We start from the raw sequence: 17,441 nt of genomic DNA, 5'->3' as shown, positions 1-17,441 counted from the left end.
TGTTATTTGTATTATACTTGTTTGATGATGATACCGAAAATGTTGTTTGTTTTTAAGTATTTCTAACGGCTTAGGAGATTCTTCTAGAAAGTCACAATTTTTATTTTTTTGAAGAAAATTTTTAAAGGTTATACTCGTTGAGACCCACCGATTCTGAATTTTTAAATTAAAAATAACTAATTTAATAATTACAAATTTTTCATTCATCAATTTTAAACTCATTTATGAGCCAAAAAAGGTTCGATAATCTCAGCCAAGACAAGGCTCGTCTTGAGTCAAGTAAACGTCATCTTAGCCAAGACAAGGCTCGACTTAAGACAAGTAAACGTCGTTTTACCTGTCATAGCCATAAAAGTAAGACGAAGGCCTATGTCTCGACTCAGTTTTGAAACGCAGCCAGACATCGATGTCTTGGAGTCGAACTCAAGACATAACCAAGTCGAACTCAAGTCGAAACATTTTTACTCGGGAATCTTCTAACAAAAAAATTAATTTTAACGATGCAGTTCATATTTCAATCAGTTAGTTCAATTTTAACCAATAAACATCAATTGTCAATAAAAAAATTAATACTTAACACGTCGACCTACAATTTATAATTTATAACCAAAAAGACTATCTTGAACCAAAAACGGTGAATTTTAAGCGAAACATATGAATTTTTAACAAATTTGTTGAAGTTTGATGTTAAAAGAGCGAATTATCTATAAAACAATGGAATTTTCAGGCACAAAAGTTGAATTGTTCAATATACACGTTGAATTTTTAACAAGAAAAGATCATTCTTAACCAAGAAAGATGCGACTTTTCTACCATAAAAGGTAAATTTTCAACCAAAAAGATGAATTTTCACGAGGAAGATTAATGTTCTGAAAAAAGGATGAATTTCCACCAAATTACATCAGTATTCTAATATTATTAACTTACTACAAAACAGTTCAATTTTCTACTTGAATTATGAACCCCCCCCCCCCCCCCTCAATGAATTTTCAAAGAAGCTGTTTAATGTTTAACCAAGAACTTGAATTCAAACAAAAAAGTCGATTTTTCAACAAAACAGTTGAATCCTGAAACAAACTAGATTAATTTTCTACCAAACATTTGTATTTTTATCCAAAAAAGATGATTTTTTAACCAAGATGATTAATTTTCTGATATATTTGAAAATTAATCTTCTTAGTTCATCTGTTCGGCTAAAAGTCTAACTATTCCATTATAATGGAATAGTTGAACTTTTAACCAAACAGATGAATTTTCAACAACAACAAAATGTATTTTTAACAAAGTAGTTCCACTTTCAAGCATTTACTTGAATTTTTTACCAAAAATATGACTTACTGATAAAATAGTTGTATTTCAAACACGATAAATTATTTTTTAAACAAAACACAAACTTAAAAAGGAAAAAAATAAAGTGAGGACATTTTACTTGCAAATTCTGTATTATATGTCTAAAAAGTTTTTTTAAAAACTCCACTGGTTTACTTATTTTGAAAATATATGAATAACCTCAGATTTACAGTTTTTTTTTAATCACATTAATATAGCCCGTGGTTTCAAGCAAACGTTTGTAAAATAATAAGAATATAAATTTAAAAGGTCATAGGTTTGACTATTATATTTTGTTGTCAAAATATTTTTGGATGGAAATTTGAAGAATTTCGACAATTGTCCATATACGTCAATAAAATATATTTTTGCATTTTGATTACTATTTTTAATTCATCAACCACATCTAAGAAGAGTCTTTCAACTATCCGTTAGAACAGGCGGTAGCGTTCCGAATTTGTAGCCGAAAAGTCTGGGCTCGATTTCTGCTGTCTACATATTGTTCTCGATTTTTTACCACATTAAATTTTTTTATTACAATTAGCTACTAAATGTATGTCAATGAAGCCAAAATATTCATTTATAACCATTTTTTTTATATTAAAAAATTGGATTTTTCAACCTTCACTAATTTTACTCCAAGAAAAGTTTTTTTAATGGAAAATTCTGATTTTTCATACTTTAGTTATTATTGTTTTTATATGAGATAAAAATCAAATGCATACAAATACAGTGGAACTCTTCTATAGCGCCGATTTTGGGACTGACAGTGGGTGGAAACTAACTCATTATAACCCGCACCGCTTTTGTTTGTTCATGCCTGCGTGCTTGCCTGAGTAGCAACCGCAAATCACGCAGATCACGCGCAACCCGCGCAGATCCAGTTACACCTACTTGCGGCGCGGTGTCAATTCTGAGAAGGGCTATAGAAGAGAGGGCTTTTGAAGGGTTTCACTGTATCATAATAACAATAGAATAAATAATCAAATTTAAAGAAATAGTAAAATAACATGATATAAAAATAGATTACAGTGAAACTCCGAGACTGGGCCGGTTTTGGGGCTGGAGGAGATGGGGAATTACCCAGATAGAGTGCCGTTTCATAGAAAACGCTTTTGTTTGTTCACGCCCGAGCGACCCCCGCGTACCCCGCGCAGCTTCTTTTACTCCTACTTGCAGCGCGACGTCAATTCTCGGAAGGACTATATCAGGGGGTCCTATCTCTAGGGTTTACTGTATTTTATTTTACAATTTTTTTCAATTTGAATGTTTATTCTATTCTTATTATACTATATGTATGTATTTTTTATCTTACATGTAAATAATAATAATCAAAATATAACTGTTGTAAAAGTTGAAAACTTCAATTTTTTCGTATAAAAAAAAAAGTTAAAAATGATTATTTTCACTTGATTTGCACGCAGTAGGAATCGAGCCCAGACTTTTTGTTTACAAATTCAGAGCAATATCACCTGCGCTAACTCTGGGTTTAGCATAAAATTATCTATTCAAAAATTATTTTATCTAAAATTGCAAAACAATCCTATTTTGTCATTGGAAAAAATAATAAAAAATAAATAAGAAGTTGCAGAAAATATCTTACCTGAAGAGATGTGATTTTTGTGTAATGTAACTGAGTCATGTCATGATCTGTCAATGGTTCTCCGGATTCCTCATTAATTTCAAACCTGGCATAGAACTTGAGCATTTCCAACAGCTGTAAATTACATAAATTAATATAATTTATTGTATTATATCATTTATAATATGAATTGAAATAATATTATTACAGATAATATAGTTTCAAATAAAAATATTTGTATGGAAATATTTTAAAACTAACAAAAGACATTTATCTTTAAAAAAATAGTTTAACATCATTCTTAAAAAATTGTTAAGAAACCATTTTTTAAACAAATAACTATTTATTTTAACTTTTATTTTCCTTCCTCTGTTTGAAAATTATTATCCTTCCGGGATTTTATCGCATGAAGCGATAAGCATACTCTCACTATTTCTATTCCTTTTCTGTATTATCTCTAAATTTTCTCTCTCGATATTCCTGACCACATGTCATCGAACTAGAAAATAAATTTGCACCACATTGCCTATTCTAGGACAGTTGGATAATTTCATCAACATAATTGATGAGATTCTCTAGAGCCTAGAGCGTTTATTGGCTTCCAGAGTCATTATTCCATTTACAAAATTTGTAACAGGATACGAGTAGATGGATTGGGTTTCAATATTTATCGGTCGAGTGGGGGTGGCTTTTAGAAGCCTTATCCATTGGTTTTCGCTTGACACCCAATCACGGTATTCAGTGCGGGAAGGTTAGAGTACTTTGAAGAGCATTTAAAAAAATATATTTTGTCTTTGTTTCATAATTTTTAATGTTTTATCATGCATTTTTTAGCTTTTGTATCAGAGAGTTTCTCTCTGTATGTATTTTTTATCGTTTAAACAAAATTTTCTAGTTACTCTTTTGTCTGAAAAGCACGTTTCAATGTCTTGAATCAACTGGGATCAAGGATCTACATTCAGTTTCTTGACACGACGAAGCCACCGAAATTCGCAAAAGTGATAAGCTACATTTATTTTTTTAACTCCTCCGTGTGATAAAAATTGAGGCATCCAACACCCAGTATCATTATTTACAAATTCTTCGGAATGATTTACCGTTTTATGTGCACATAATCAAAATCCTATAAATTGACGTAGTCTTTCTAGCAATCGGTTTGGATTCCTCTGACGACAGCTACTGGTTTTTGTACAATGCCGATAAGGATACTCACATGCGGAGATTATGCAATATTATGCATTCCAATTGGAAACAGTTCAAACGGCACTGATTTGCGCAGTTTAAAATATCGCGGAGCATTAGCGCTTTTGCCCATTGTGCCCCCCAGTGTTTTTCCAGTATTTTTGTTGACCTACGACAATTTGCAAAATAAAAATCAATATAATAGAATCAAAAAACGACTGCAATACTTCGCGGAACAGTGAGTTTTGCAGCATCACGTGGCGGACGCGGTCATGCTGGGATTTTAGATATTCTATTTTCTATCGTGAAACCTTGACACTGAAAGGTCATCAATCGACAAAAGAATAGAACCTGACTGAGAAAATACATTGTACGCTTGAGAAATATTACTATTCGGACATGAATAGTCATGCGAAAATATTCTATTCAAACAAGCTAGGGCGTCCCGCTCTGCCGGCCTCTTTTTAATTTGTCAGCCACTGACGCGGGCGTGACCGTACAAGGTACGTTGTGGGAGGTGACGGAACTGCGCTATTTAAAATAAGCGTGCATAGGGGACATAGCGTGAAGTGGGCGATCTTTGAAATCGGAGGAAGTTTACTGTATTTACAAAAGTTTTTTTAGTACAGATTAAATTGAATGATAGTACATTATATCATTTGAAGAAGACCCACGTTTTTCGGTGTATGCGCAATTGAAAACTTCAGATTTTCAACATAACGCTAAAAACTGTCACATCTAACGGGCATTATCTTCTTTTCAAGAATGACTATTCTCTATAATTTTCGTTTCTATATTAAATTGGTCTTGATGCAATATTATTTAACGTTTATTATAAAGTAAAAGGTTATTCATTAAATTGTAAAATCTTCAAAGTGAGTCGAGGCAGAAATTGAGTTCAGTACAAAAGGTCTCTATTAGAACGCATAGTTTGGATTTCTTTAGAACAATTGAACATTTTTGGTTCCTTTTCAACAAGATAGGTTCTTTTTTGTTGCAGCCCCCTTGGAACCAAACACATCGGTTCTAATCAGTGTTGTCAGATTCTCACCAAACAAAGACGCGAATAGAGGACGCAGGAGTAGCCCAAAAAGCGCGGTAGTTACAAAACCACAAATATCGGATACAAAGTTTAAATAAGCAGCACCATTTCGTAGATTTTATACTAACAAATTTATAATTATAATTTAAAGATGATAAGGCGCGAAACTGATGAAATAAAAAAGATTCGTCAATAGCGTTTTCGTAAAAAATGTATACATAAATGATACAAATGTATTTATCACAAAATTTAACACTCTTACAAAGTCAACGAACTACTTTGAGTCTGTTCATCGTCAAATGAAGTAATAATTAAAATACATTGAAACCCTTCAATAACCCTTCTCTCTATAGCCCTTCCGAGAATTGACGCCGCGCCGCAGGTAGGTATAACAGGAGGTGTGCGGGATCTGCGGTTGTCACTCAGACGTGAACAAACAAATGCGGAGCGGGCAATAATGAGTTAGTTCCCACCCACCATCATCCCCAAAATCGGCACTATCGAAGAGTTTTACTGTATAATAATATATCAATTAATATTATAATAAATAAAACATAATAAATAGATAAAAAGGCTCCCCGAATTTCGAATTTAGTTATGTTTTGAGTTCGTCTCCAAGACATCGATGTCTGGCTGCATCTCAAAACTGAGTCGAGACATAGGCCTTCGTCTTACTTTTATGGCCACGACAGGTAAAACGGCCTTTACTTGTCTTAAGTCGAGCCTTGTCTTGGCTAAGACAACGTTTACTGGACTCAAGACGAGCCTTGTCTTGGCTGAGATTATCGAACCTTTTTTGGCTCATAAATGAGATTAAAATTGACGAATGAAAAATTTGTAATTATTAAATTAGTTATTTTTAATTTAAAAATTCACAATCGGTGGGTCTCAACGAGTATAACCCTTAAAAATTTTCTTCAAAAAAATAAAAATTGTGACTTTCTAGAAGAATCTCCTAAGCCGTTAGAAATACTTAAAAACAAACAACATTTTCGGTATCATCGACAAACAAGTATAATACAAATAACAATCCTCAAATAAGTTGATTTTATATATATATATATATATATATATATATTGTATAAAAATATACAAGATTGTTTAGCCATTAACAAAGATTAGCTTTTTTGACTGTTAGAATTACAATTTATGTTAGGGCAGGTATACGCTCGAACTTATAAACTGCACGTGTTGCAGTCATAAACATTCGAGTCAAGAGATAAATGTATTTCTTCAAGGCATAAAAACTTGGCTCCAAGGCATAAATTGAAGTCTGGCTCGGTCTCAAAACTTAGAATACTCAAGTCGAACTATTCGACTTCAGCATGTTTTGATTGGGGGCAATTCAAGTCGGACTCAAGTCAAAGCATTTTTATTCGGACATTTACCCCACTTTCCCATATCTGCTTGCAAAAATCGATTCTACCTATCCATTTATTTCAAAAATTCAAAACAAAGAAAGTAGATATAATTCAAAAGTATCCAATTTAACTTTATAAATAGTTCAAATGACAATCTCGCGTAACCAAACAAGGGTTTTTCGCCACTTTGGAAAATAAAGCTCAAATGAAAAATATGAGTTTTTTGTATATTTCTATTTAGAAATCAGCTGTTTGAACTCGTTCTTCTACTCGATCTCGCACTGAAATGAATTCGACTTCGGTCTTGTCGAATCGGGTGAAGAAGAGAGAATTTGCTAGAAGACCGAAAGAGATGCCGTATAAGATGGAAAATCTTCTTTTTCTCGTAAAATAATGGTTTTAGAGAAAAACCGTATTGAATATAAAAAATGTATTTTCTTTTGCTCCACAGCTTTCATTCAAAATATTTTTTTCTGATATCAAAAATTTTCAAACTAGAAGTAAAATCCATTAAAAAACTAGTTTTTTGAGGTTTTGACATTTTAAGACATTTTAAGACATTTTCAAATAAGAACTTTTCTACAAAAAATTAATTTACATAAACAGGACCGAATTTTGTATTCAAAAAGAAAATTTTTCCAGAAACCAGTTGAATTTGCGAAAAAGATGCCATTCTAAGAAAACAGTTGAATTTTCAACAAAATTTTAAACTTTTAACCACATAGTTGAATTTTCTTCTGACAAACATTTAAATGTCAACCAAATAGTTGAATTAAAGAAAAATAATTATCAACCAATTTAATTTACAATGAAATATTTGAACATTTAAGTTCAAATTCTTAATTCTTAAGCAACAAAAATTGAACTTAAAAAACAGTGACATTTCTAACCAAATAGATACAGTTTTAAGAACACAAGACATATTTAGTAGAATACAGTTGAATTTTGAATAAAAAAGGTTAGTTCTCAACACAAAATATACTAGCTGATATTTAAATCAAAAATATATTTTTATTTTAAATCGAAATAAATTTAATTCTACAAAAAGAGATGAATTTTTGACTTAAGAACGTTTTTTTTATTCAAAAGGGAGAAAACATGTCCACCAAATTATTGGATTTTGAAGCCAAAAAGACCATTGTTTGACAAAAAAGTTGTATTTTTCAACGCGAAAATATGAATTTTCAACAAAAGAGATGAATCTTCAAATATTAAAATTAATTTTTAATAAAGCAGTTTACAGCAAAATAGATAAATTTATAACCAAATATTTGAATACCAAAATAAAAACAATCGATTTTCGAATATAAATAGAGCAGTACAATGTTCAGTTAAAACAATTTAAAAAAAAAACTAATTCTCAAGAATATAACAAATTAGTTTAACTCTCAACTCAGCAGTTGAATTTTCAAACACAAAATAAAAATAAATTGTGAATGAAAAATTGATTAGTTGAATTTTTACAAAAAAAAAAAACATCAATTTTCAGTCAAAAATGGATTAGTTCAATTTTTAGTCAAGAGAATTAATTTTTAATTTAGAAATAAACGAATTTTCATCCAAATAGTAAAATTTTTAAGCAAAAGAATTTTGAACAAAAAATGTAATAAGACTTTTCAGTTAAAAAGAATGAACTTTTAACTAAAAACAGTTAGATTTTCTACCAAAATAATAGATATACCAACCCATAAAGACTAATTTTTTTATAAAATGTGGATTTTCAACAAAAGAGATGGATTTTTTATTCTGAAAATTAATTTCTAATACATCAGTTCAAATTTCAACAAAATAGTTAAATTTTCAACCAAAAATGGAACAGATAAATTTTCAGTTAAAAAAACTAATTCTCCAAAATACAGTTCAATCTTTAACAAACAAAATGAGTATTTAACCAATTATATTTTAACTTTCAATTCAGTATTTAAATTCTCCAGCAAAAAATATAAATTGTCGATCAAAAATTAAATAATTGAATTTTCAACTAAAATCACCAATATTCTACCAAAAATGGACTAGTTTAAGTTTCAGCGAAGAAAAGTAATTTTCGACTTGGAAATAAAAAAATAGTTAAATTTGCAGCCAAATAGTACATTTTTCAACCAAGAGAGGTTTAGGGATATTTTTCAAGCATTTCGCCAAATTGTTATTTTTGTTTTTATTTTCCATGTATGACCATTGCTACAAAAGTCGTCATTCGGAAACTTGTTTTTATGTGTCGCAACCTATGCAAAAGCATATAACTCTTTTTTTGTCACTAAGGATCTTAAAAACTGGTCTCTCTTATCAACTGGTCCCGAAGACCAACAGACAGAAAAAAAGACGAACGAACAGTTCTTTTTTTGAGAATCCCGTATCCAGGGTCCAGCATACAAACACTTTCTACAATCAGTAAAAGCTGATCTAACATAGAAAGCAATTTTTTATTTGCCCTAACCATTAATATGTAAAGATCAGAAAATATGAATCTTGTAACATTGTTAACATAGAATATTTTATAAACGGAATAAAACAATTTTAAAGTCAAATTTATTTATTTTATTTAAAAAACTACTTTTCTAGAATAAAAAGTGAATTTTCAATCCAAAAGGACGAACATTCAACAAATAAGTTCATTTTCAACCAGGAAAGATGACTTTAACGAAAAATTGAATTTTTAAGCCAAAAGGACGAATTTTCAACGAAACCATTAAATTTTCAACAAAAAGTTGATTTTTTAACCAAATTGCTGAATATTCAACGTATAAAGATGGATTTGCAATCAACTAGTCGAATTTTAAAACCAACGAGATTAAATTTCAAATAAAATACAGTTGCAATTTTAATCAAATAAATTAATTTTTAACAACTAAAAGAATCGTTTTTTAGTAAACAGATGCATTTACAACCATCAATATCAGGTTCCTGTCAAAAAATACGATTTTTTAACTAAAAAATATGAATCCTTAACCAAAAATGGAAGACTTACGCTTTTCAATTTAAAAAATTAATTTGACAAAGAAAAACGATTTTTTAACAAAATAGTTCAATTTTCAAGCAAGGAGATAGACCTTCAAAGTCAAACCAAAATTTAACAAAGTAGTTCAACCTTTTCCTAAATAGTTGAATTTTCAATTAAAAAGTTCAATCTTCAACTGGAATACTTAAATTTTCATTTAATATTCACTAATATTTCATTTAATTCACTGTCGTGAAAAATATTTTCATATATAGATGAATTTATGACTAAAATGGCTAATCTTCAACAACAAAATTATTTTGAACAGAGTGGTTCAACCTAAAACTAGGTACTTCAATTGTCAACTAAAAAATTATGCATTTTTAAATGGTAATGTAATATTTTAACCAAAAAATAGTCGAATTTTCAACCAAGAAAAATTTCAGTTCAATTTTAAACACCAAAATATGAATGTTCAACAAAAAGTTCATTTTAACCAAAATAGTTCAATTTTCAACAAAATAATAACAATTTGAAATATAGAATATAAGCATTAAGAGAAAGCAACTTCAAAAAAAGTAATAGAAATACAAAATAAATAAATGACTGACAAGAATATTATATCAGGTTGGCCGCAAAACTTAATTTTCAAAATTCCCTAATTTTTCCCTGACTATTGATATTCAAAGACCATAATCTTAACCTTACAACATTTTTATCACAGAATATTTTATAAAGGGAATAAAACCATTTCAAATTGAAATATTTTTGCCAGACGTTTTACAAAATCATGATCAGACTAATTGATGTTCTACTTTGAATTGGAGAATCTCCTCAACCATTGGCAACCGGGCAACCCCTTTCGCCTATCTGACTTTTAGAAAAAAAATTCATAGTTATGTTTTGTTTCAGCAACTACTTATATATTCCTTAATGTAAATTCTTCAACATCTACCCTAACTATAAAGAAGCGCAGAAGGAAATTAAAGATTTGTGGTGGGGATAACTGACGTCTGTTGCGGACACTGTCTTCAACTGAGAGTAACTTTGCGTTCGTCATTTCAGTTCACAGCGAGTTCGGTCGAGGTGAAGTTTCTATCAAAACCTGTTAATAATAAATACAGAAATAGTCACTGTTGCATTATTCAAACTTAAAAAAAATCAATTAGATCAAATAATTTGCCATAATTATGAATTATAAAAATAAATTCTGCTCGTGTTAAATGTTGATGTTGAATTAAAAAAAATAGCGGTTTTTATTGGTATTTTGAGAGGTATGTATAATTTTGAGTAAAACGAGTTTTTTACTATATTTTTTCCACGAATGGTGTAATAGAAAAATCACTTTCAAGTCTTTGGTATCACTATTGTCTATCAATGCTGTTTCATTGACTAACTTTTCATTTTCATTCATTAAATGCACGAACATGTGGCCAATCTTGGTAATTTTTTTTTTTACTTTTTGCTAATGACCCTTACAGTCACCCAGATTAGAATTTTTATCTTTGATCAAATTAATTCTGAGTGGCGATTAAACAGTAAAAAAACTGTTTGATGTATTTGGCATAGGATATGCTTTAATGCCCAAAAAATCGATATACCGGGTTTACCAATGCTTAATTATTGCATGTCTATTGAACATTTTCAGGATCATCAACATGTAAGATGGAAGATGGTCAATATTTGATACCACCTCAAAAATCACATCGTGATAGTTGCAAGAGATTAGGCGTTTGTTGAAGGGGGAATTATACGGATGTACATTTGCTCATCGCACTTGTTTTATTGACCCTTGATCTAGGTGTCGTTCGCATATAGGAAATAGCATACAGCGTGACCTCACTCATCATAGTCCAAAACCATCATCATCGTCTTGGCCTCCGCAATGACGTTGACATCAATCTAATACTGTTCGGTTATATGTTGCGAGCGATTATATATTGATATACCCTCATCGCTTCGTAGCTATCATCTTCATAAGGGTGTTAAACTAGGATATCTTAAAAAAGATCGTTTCCAATAATGGGTAAGACTACTGTAATTATTTTCTGATAAGAAGAGAAACACTGTCAATCCTGAGGTATCAGAAGTGCTGCAGCTCATTTTAGCCCTTTAAAGCATGTGAGAAGAGAGGACTACTTTAAAAAGGGAAAAGATTGCGGAGTCTATCAAATTTGCGATTTTAGAGCAATCTTTATCTGAAACAAAAATTAACTTCACGTGTTAAGATCTACCCACCACATGAGAAATGGTTACCATATCAACTCTATTAAATCTTAATTTGTTTCAATGCGAAAAATTCAATTTAATATACTTGAAAATTACCCGCAACAAAAATTCACTTTTTTGTTTTCTGTAAATTGTATCTTTTTTTTTCTATTACTCTCGGTGCATGCTCTATGTTCTTAACAGATAAACAGGGTGGCCGAAAAGCTTTATTTTTAAAATTCTCCTGCTTTTCTTTGATTTTTCAACAAAATAGTTTAATTTTTAACCAAATTGATCAATTTTCCACCGAAAAAGAGGAATTTCAACCAAACAGTCGGATTTCTAAACAAAGAAGATTAAACTTTAAGCAAAAACAGTTGCATTCTCAACTAGTGGTAAAACCAAGACTGAAGTTGGAAAGCCGTGCTCTATAAACAAATATTTGTGTAAAATTACAAAGTTTCGGAGAATTACATATTGTACGAACTTTACATTCAGATGGAAAAATTCAGTCGCAGCATTTTTATTCTTAATGCGATTGGAACGGAAAAATGCGGTTATTCCGAACGTATATTTCATATTTTTGTCACGGAATATTTTAACATCAAAAAAATACCCACAGTATCTAATGTGTTTTAGGCTGTTTTAGTATTTGTGTCCGGCTTGTGTTTCTTCAATCTCTATGAAATTGTACGAAGTTTAGGCTTCGAGTGTTCGAAACCTGTCACCCTACTAAATTTTATTTTATTCTTTCACATAATGAATTTTACATTTTTGTGTGTAAAATTATCGGCCGAATTGGAATATCACAACAGATGCAATTGTGAAATACATCGCTAGGTGGATTCTTACAATTTTTCGTAAAGTTACTCCGATACACGAGGGTCCTTTTACTTACATCCACCAGAGATATAAAATTCAATAAATTTTTGTTACAGTGTGGGTCTTCAGGACTTCCTACAGAACATTGAGTTCCACTTGAGTATCTGTTTATCACTGCGAGCGATGTACGATCTTTTTTATTAGAAATGAGTCTATTATGAGCCTATAGGGCCGTCTAAAGAGTCAGTCGTGATGTTTATAATACCGTTGGTTGTGCAAACATATGACTCACTTTCCAGACGGCCCTACAGTATCATTAAATGCTGAAATTGAATACAATATCATACATCACTCACTGGGTTAGTTAGGTACTCCGTAGAACTCAATGTTCGCAACGGCGACCGGAAAACCCATGGTTTTACAACTTTGGTCATAGTTTTACAACTCATCCTGCAAACCTTGAACTCCCCGTAAAGACCTATCCAGAATGCTACTTGTGACTACTGCCTTCTAAGTAATTTATTTATTTGGTTGAAAATGCAACTGTTTTTGCTTGAAGTTTAACCTTTTTTTTAATTCGGCCATTTAGTTGAAAATTCATCAATTTGGTTAAAGATTCAACTATTTTGTTGAAAAGTCAAGGAAAAGTTAGGGAATTTTGAAGAATAAATTTTTCGGCCACCCTGTTTGTCCGTTTAGAAGATAGAGCAAGCAACGAGAGTAATAGAAGAAGAAAAATGTACAATTATATCTAAACTGAAATTAATTGAATGAAGTAATCCTTTCTTTCCTAATCAATGAGTTGTACCGTTCTCTAAATAAGATCCAATGTACGCGTTTATGTGGGACTTACGATACAGATAATACAGAATATCAATCTGCTAATAAATTCTCCTATCCATTAAATTATAATCTTTTTAATTAAAAGAAAATGTTGTAGCATTTGAAGTATATTATAAGAGTGTTATAGAAATTGATACTCAGTGATTAATTTGCACTATCCTCAGCAGAGTGAATATATTAAAGATTACAGATTTGACAGACTTCACACTCTTTGCCCTATTCCTCTCTTTTATTTTCGACGAAAAAAGATTACTTTTTAATAAAAAACTTGAACTTTCAATTTAAAAAAATTGAATTTTTACATAAAAAAAATCTTCAACAAAATAATTGAAATTTCAACAAAATAATATAAATGTTTAAGAAAATAGTTAAATTTGTAAACAAAGACTGGAATTATCTGCCTACAAAGATGGATTATAAAACAAAGAAGATTAAGCATCAACTAAAAACAGTTGCATTTTCAACCAAATACACTGGGACTCCGATTTACCAGGGGTTTCGGAGGTACCATGAATGGCCTTCATGGTGTATTGAGGTTCACCGAACCGTTATTCTTCTGCTTATTGCTTCTTATAATACCGAACCGTGAAATGCGCAACTCCGATGACCTTCCAAGCTCGTTTCTCACGCCCCTCAGACCACCTCGTCCGGTATTTCAGGTGAACGTAAATAGGAGTCCCAATCTAATTAATTTTTTTACAAGAAAATTACATTTTCAGCAAAAATGGAAAATAACATGGAAATTAATACTTTTACCGACCCCACCCCCTTGAACTTCTCATGTATTTTGTGAGGGACCCCGTATTTGTACCTACTAAAACAGATGCAAACAGATGAATTTCCAACCCAAAAAGTTTAATTTTCAAATAAAAAATGATGACTTTTTAACAAAATTGTTGAATTTTCGACCAAATATTTAAAAAAAAATAATAAAAATATAATCTACAGAAGGAAACTGAAGAAAAAAACGAAATACAGTCAAACTCGGACATAGCGTTCCCGAAGATAGTCATTCCGAGAATCGACGCCGCGACTATGGGTCAGGAGCTGCGCGCGGTGTGCGGAGCTGACTCAATCTCACTCGGGCGTAACAAAGCAATAGCCTGTTTACGTTCGGAGTTAGACTACGTCCGGTTTCGTTAGGTTAGTTCAGGTTCTTGAACAGCCCCAAAACCGCGACTTTCTTCGAGTTTGACTGTAGAAATAGAAATACAAGATAAATAAATTACTGACAAGAATATTTTATCAGGGTGACCGTAAATCTACATTTTCAAAATGCCATCATTTTTTCCTGAACAATTTTTCATTTTCCCTTATAAATATTCAAATATTTTATTATTCATGAAAATTATTTAAAGTGTCTCTAGTATAGAAATTAGCTGACTTTTGAAAGATTTTCTTCAAACTCCCTGACCATTCACTGACTTCCCCTGCTTAATAAAATTCTCTAACTTTTCCCTGATCTCCCATGACCTACGGCAACCTTGATAAATAAAATTTTAGTTTAAATTTAATTTTGAATTCTATTCAATTTGCAGCTTCCAAAGCATTTGCTTGGTGGATATGGCTGACATTGATGGTTTCATCGAGTTTAGCAGAGAGGGATTGCTGTCCGAAGGATGTTATTTGGGAATCAGGCAAAAATTGTTCAGATGGAAGTCAGGTTTTGCTCGACTGTCCTAATGAAATGTACATGATGGATCAGAATGATCCGTCGGATCAATTTAGTGTCACCAATAACGAAAATGGCACGTGGCTTGTGTTAACTTCTGAATCGGATGAGACACGCATTCCTCAGAATGAGTGAGAATACTCGAAATAAATCAGATTTTAGGAGTAATGATACATAAGTTAGAGATTGCATGCAAAAGAAGTTGAGTAAAAGTAATTATTGTATTTGTAACTTTTGTTACAATAGGATAACGCTTTGGGAGTATTATTATAATACAAATAATATTCTGAGCCGGATAATTATTGGAGACTTATAACATTTTTTCCGACATACAGGTTTTGCATCTTTAAGAAAAATCTGAGCGACAAACTGATAGCACTTGTTTGCTTTGGAGAAACTCAAAACTCAGAATGGAAGTACATTCTTTTTGGCTCTTTAAGTGTAACGTCTTCCTTTTTTCTGTTTATCACCTTCGTAGTATATTTAGTACTTCCTGAGCTCAGAGAAATCCAGGACAAAGCGATGATGTCAGCAGTAGCTTCTCTGTCAGCCAGTTATATGATTTTGGCAATTCAACATCTGAGGAAAGTTGAACTGCCAACAGATGAGAAAATCATAGGCGACGTTATGTGCGTTCCTCTCGGTGAGTATATTAATTGCCAGACTCAAAGCTAAAAGGGGAGTTTCGCAACCCCGTCTGATCCGCGTAACAGTTTCATCTTTGCAAACTAGTAAAATATAGGTTGGATTTTTTCTAAACCATTTAGGACTTGCTTGCTACGAAAGATGTTAGCGACTATTTTAGTTCTATGATAATAGAGATTTTTGTGACTAGGCGAGACATGACTGATGATATTGTTCAAGCGCAGGAGTACTATTATAAAAGGAACAAATATTCTATTGCAACCTTTTTTTGCAGTACAAAAATCGGCAAAAATAGATTTATTATTAATTATTGTAAATCTTGACAGAGGTTTTTAAACATACATTAGAAAAAAATAATTCAAGTTAAAATTGTTTATTTAACAGTAGTTATTTGCAGGTTTAGTTTTTCCTATCTATTTAGAGAAAAGTTACAATTCTGATTTAATTCTAATGACCAAGGCCCCATTTTATCCTTCGAAGGATTATCTAGATTTTTGTTTGGGTGGATTTGATTAAAACATATTCATATAGAAATCGTACCGTTATTATTGTAATAAACAATTATAGTTTCAATTTTAATTAACAGCACCCAAATAGAATTATAGAGAATCCTTCAAAGAATAAAACGAGGCCTTGATCATTATGATTAAATAAAAATTGAAACATTTCCTTAAAGAGAAAAAGAAAACTAAGACTATAAATAACAACTGTTGAATAAACAATTTTAACCTGCATTTTTTTTCTAAAGTGCACTTAGAAGCTTTAGCACTTAGGACTTTTGTTTCTCCTTTTAGTTTTCTTTTTTGAGTTTTAAGTCTGCTCTGCGAATAAATATGAAGGAAAAAATGAAACTTTTTATGGAAATGTAAAAGATTTGTAATGGAAAATTTGTATGGCAAACAATCTACTTTATCTGATTGATGGAATGGTATATTTATCAGGAAGGAGGCTATAATGAGCATACAGGATTTCTGTATTGCAATGAATCAAGATAGAAATCTTAAGAGTCCGATTATACCAGTATTTTCTACCTGACCAAACTATTTAGCGGAGCATCATAGTGTTAGGAATTTACTTGACAGTTTTTGGAGGAATATTATCAAATTACTTAATTTCTTCCTGTTATCTCCGACTTTGTTAAACTACGACTTGAGACTGATCTGACGAATGTAGACGAATCAATGAAGTAATTTACAAGTATAAAAAATTAATATGCAGTTCTCATTATCACGCCGCCAACGCCATCGACGGGGCCCTAAACATGGCCTAGCTCTGAGAAATTCCAAGTCACTTTCGACAAACTCAATTTATGGATAAAAAAAAGTTGGTTTCGTTTCTGCATTAAGTAGGCCCATATGACTACTGCATCATGTAGTATGCAGACTGAATTGACTTTTGTAAGCACTAAAGCGTGCGTACTTTGAACTTCTTTTGCCCATTTAGAAAGATAATCTTCACGGTAATCGATGTTAATTGCTGCTTCCTTTTCATGTAAATTCTCTCTTGTCGATTTGAAATTTGTTTGTTGATGGTAAGCATTGTAGCAATTATCAATTAATTGACTGACAAGACAGTATGTTTTCATTTTCTCATCTGAAGAGGTTTTCCTGTGTTATCTGTATGATCTTCTACTCTTGAGATCTATTGATAATAAAACGTTTGAAAATCCTCCTCTGGTTTTAGATTTTCAGGCACCTTTTGCTATTCACATTCCCTGTACGTACAGTCTGTCAAGTTAAAGCGTGGGTGGCTTTACTCGCAGTCGGTAAGGTGTATCAACATGATTTTGGTGTCAAAATATTAAGAAGAGCTCCCTCTTT

The 17,441-nt window shown here is 31.4% G+C and overlaps 2 protein-coding genes across 6 annotated transcripts in view; one reads left to right on the top strand and one right to left on the bottom strand.

The window, feature by feature from the left end:
• The window catches only part of LOC117180912 (RNA helicase aquarius), a 100,061-nt gene that overhangs the window by 44,012 nt on the left and 38,608 nt on the right, over nt 1-17,441 (bottom strand). For all 3 annotated transcript variants that reach the window (XM_033373528.1, XM_033373530.1, XM_033373529.1), the window contains one exon: nt 2,933-3,046. In XM_033373528.1, coding sequence (XP_033229419.1) covers nt 2,933-3,046 — 114 coding nt within the window. The remainder of the gene's footprint in view (nt 1-2,932; nt 3,047-17,441) is intronic.
• Nucleotides 10,491-17,441, top strand: part of LOC117180914 (probable G-protein coupled receptor Mth-like 1) — a 13,743-nt gene continuing 6,792 nt past the window's right edge. Inside the window, exons 1-4 of one of the 3 annotated variants that reach the window (XM_033373532.1) lie at nt 10,491-10,705; nt 11,080-11,457; nt 14,843-15,107; nt 15,312-15,619. In XM_033373532.1, coding sequence (XP_033229423.1) covers nt 11,454-11,457; nt 14,843-15,107; nt 15,312-15,619 — 577 coding nt within the window. In that variant the 5' untranslated portion in view covers nt 10,491-10,705; nt 11,080-11,453. Of the gene's footprint in view, nt 10,706-11,079; nt 11,458-14,842; nt 15,179-15,311; nt 15,620-17,441 lie in introns of those variants that run through there. The other 2 variants (XM_033373533.1, XM_033373534.1) reach the window with 2 other exon arrangements.

Source organism: Belonocnema kinseyi, chromosome 9 (genome assembly GCF_010883055.1).
Source record: "Belonocnema kinseyi isolate 2016_QV_RU_SX_M_011 chromosome 9, B_treatae_v1, whole genome shotgun sequence".
NCBI classification, from domain to species: domain Eukaryota; kingdom Metazoa; phylum Arthropoda; class Insecta; order Hymenoptera; family Cynipidae; genus Belonocnema; species Belonocnema kinseyi.
The sequence above is the reverse complement of the archived record's forward strand: the minus strand, read 5'-3'. Positions and strand labels throughout refer to the sequence as shown.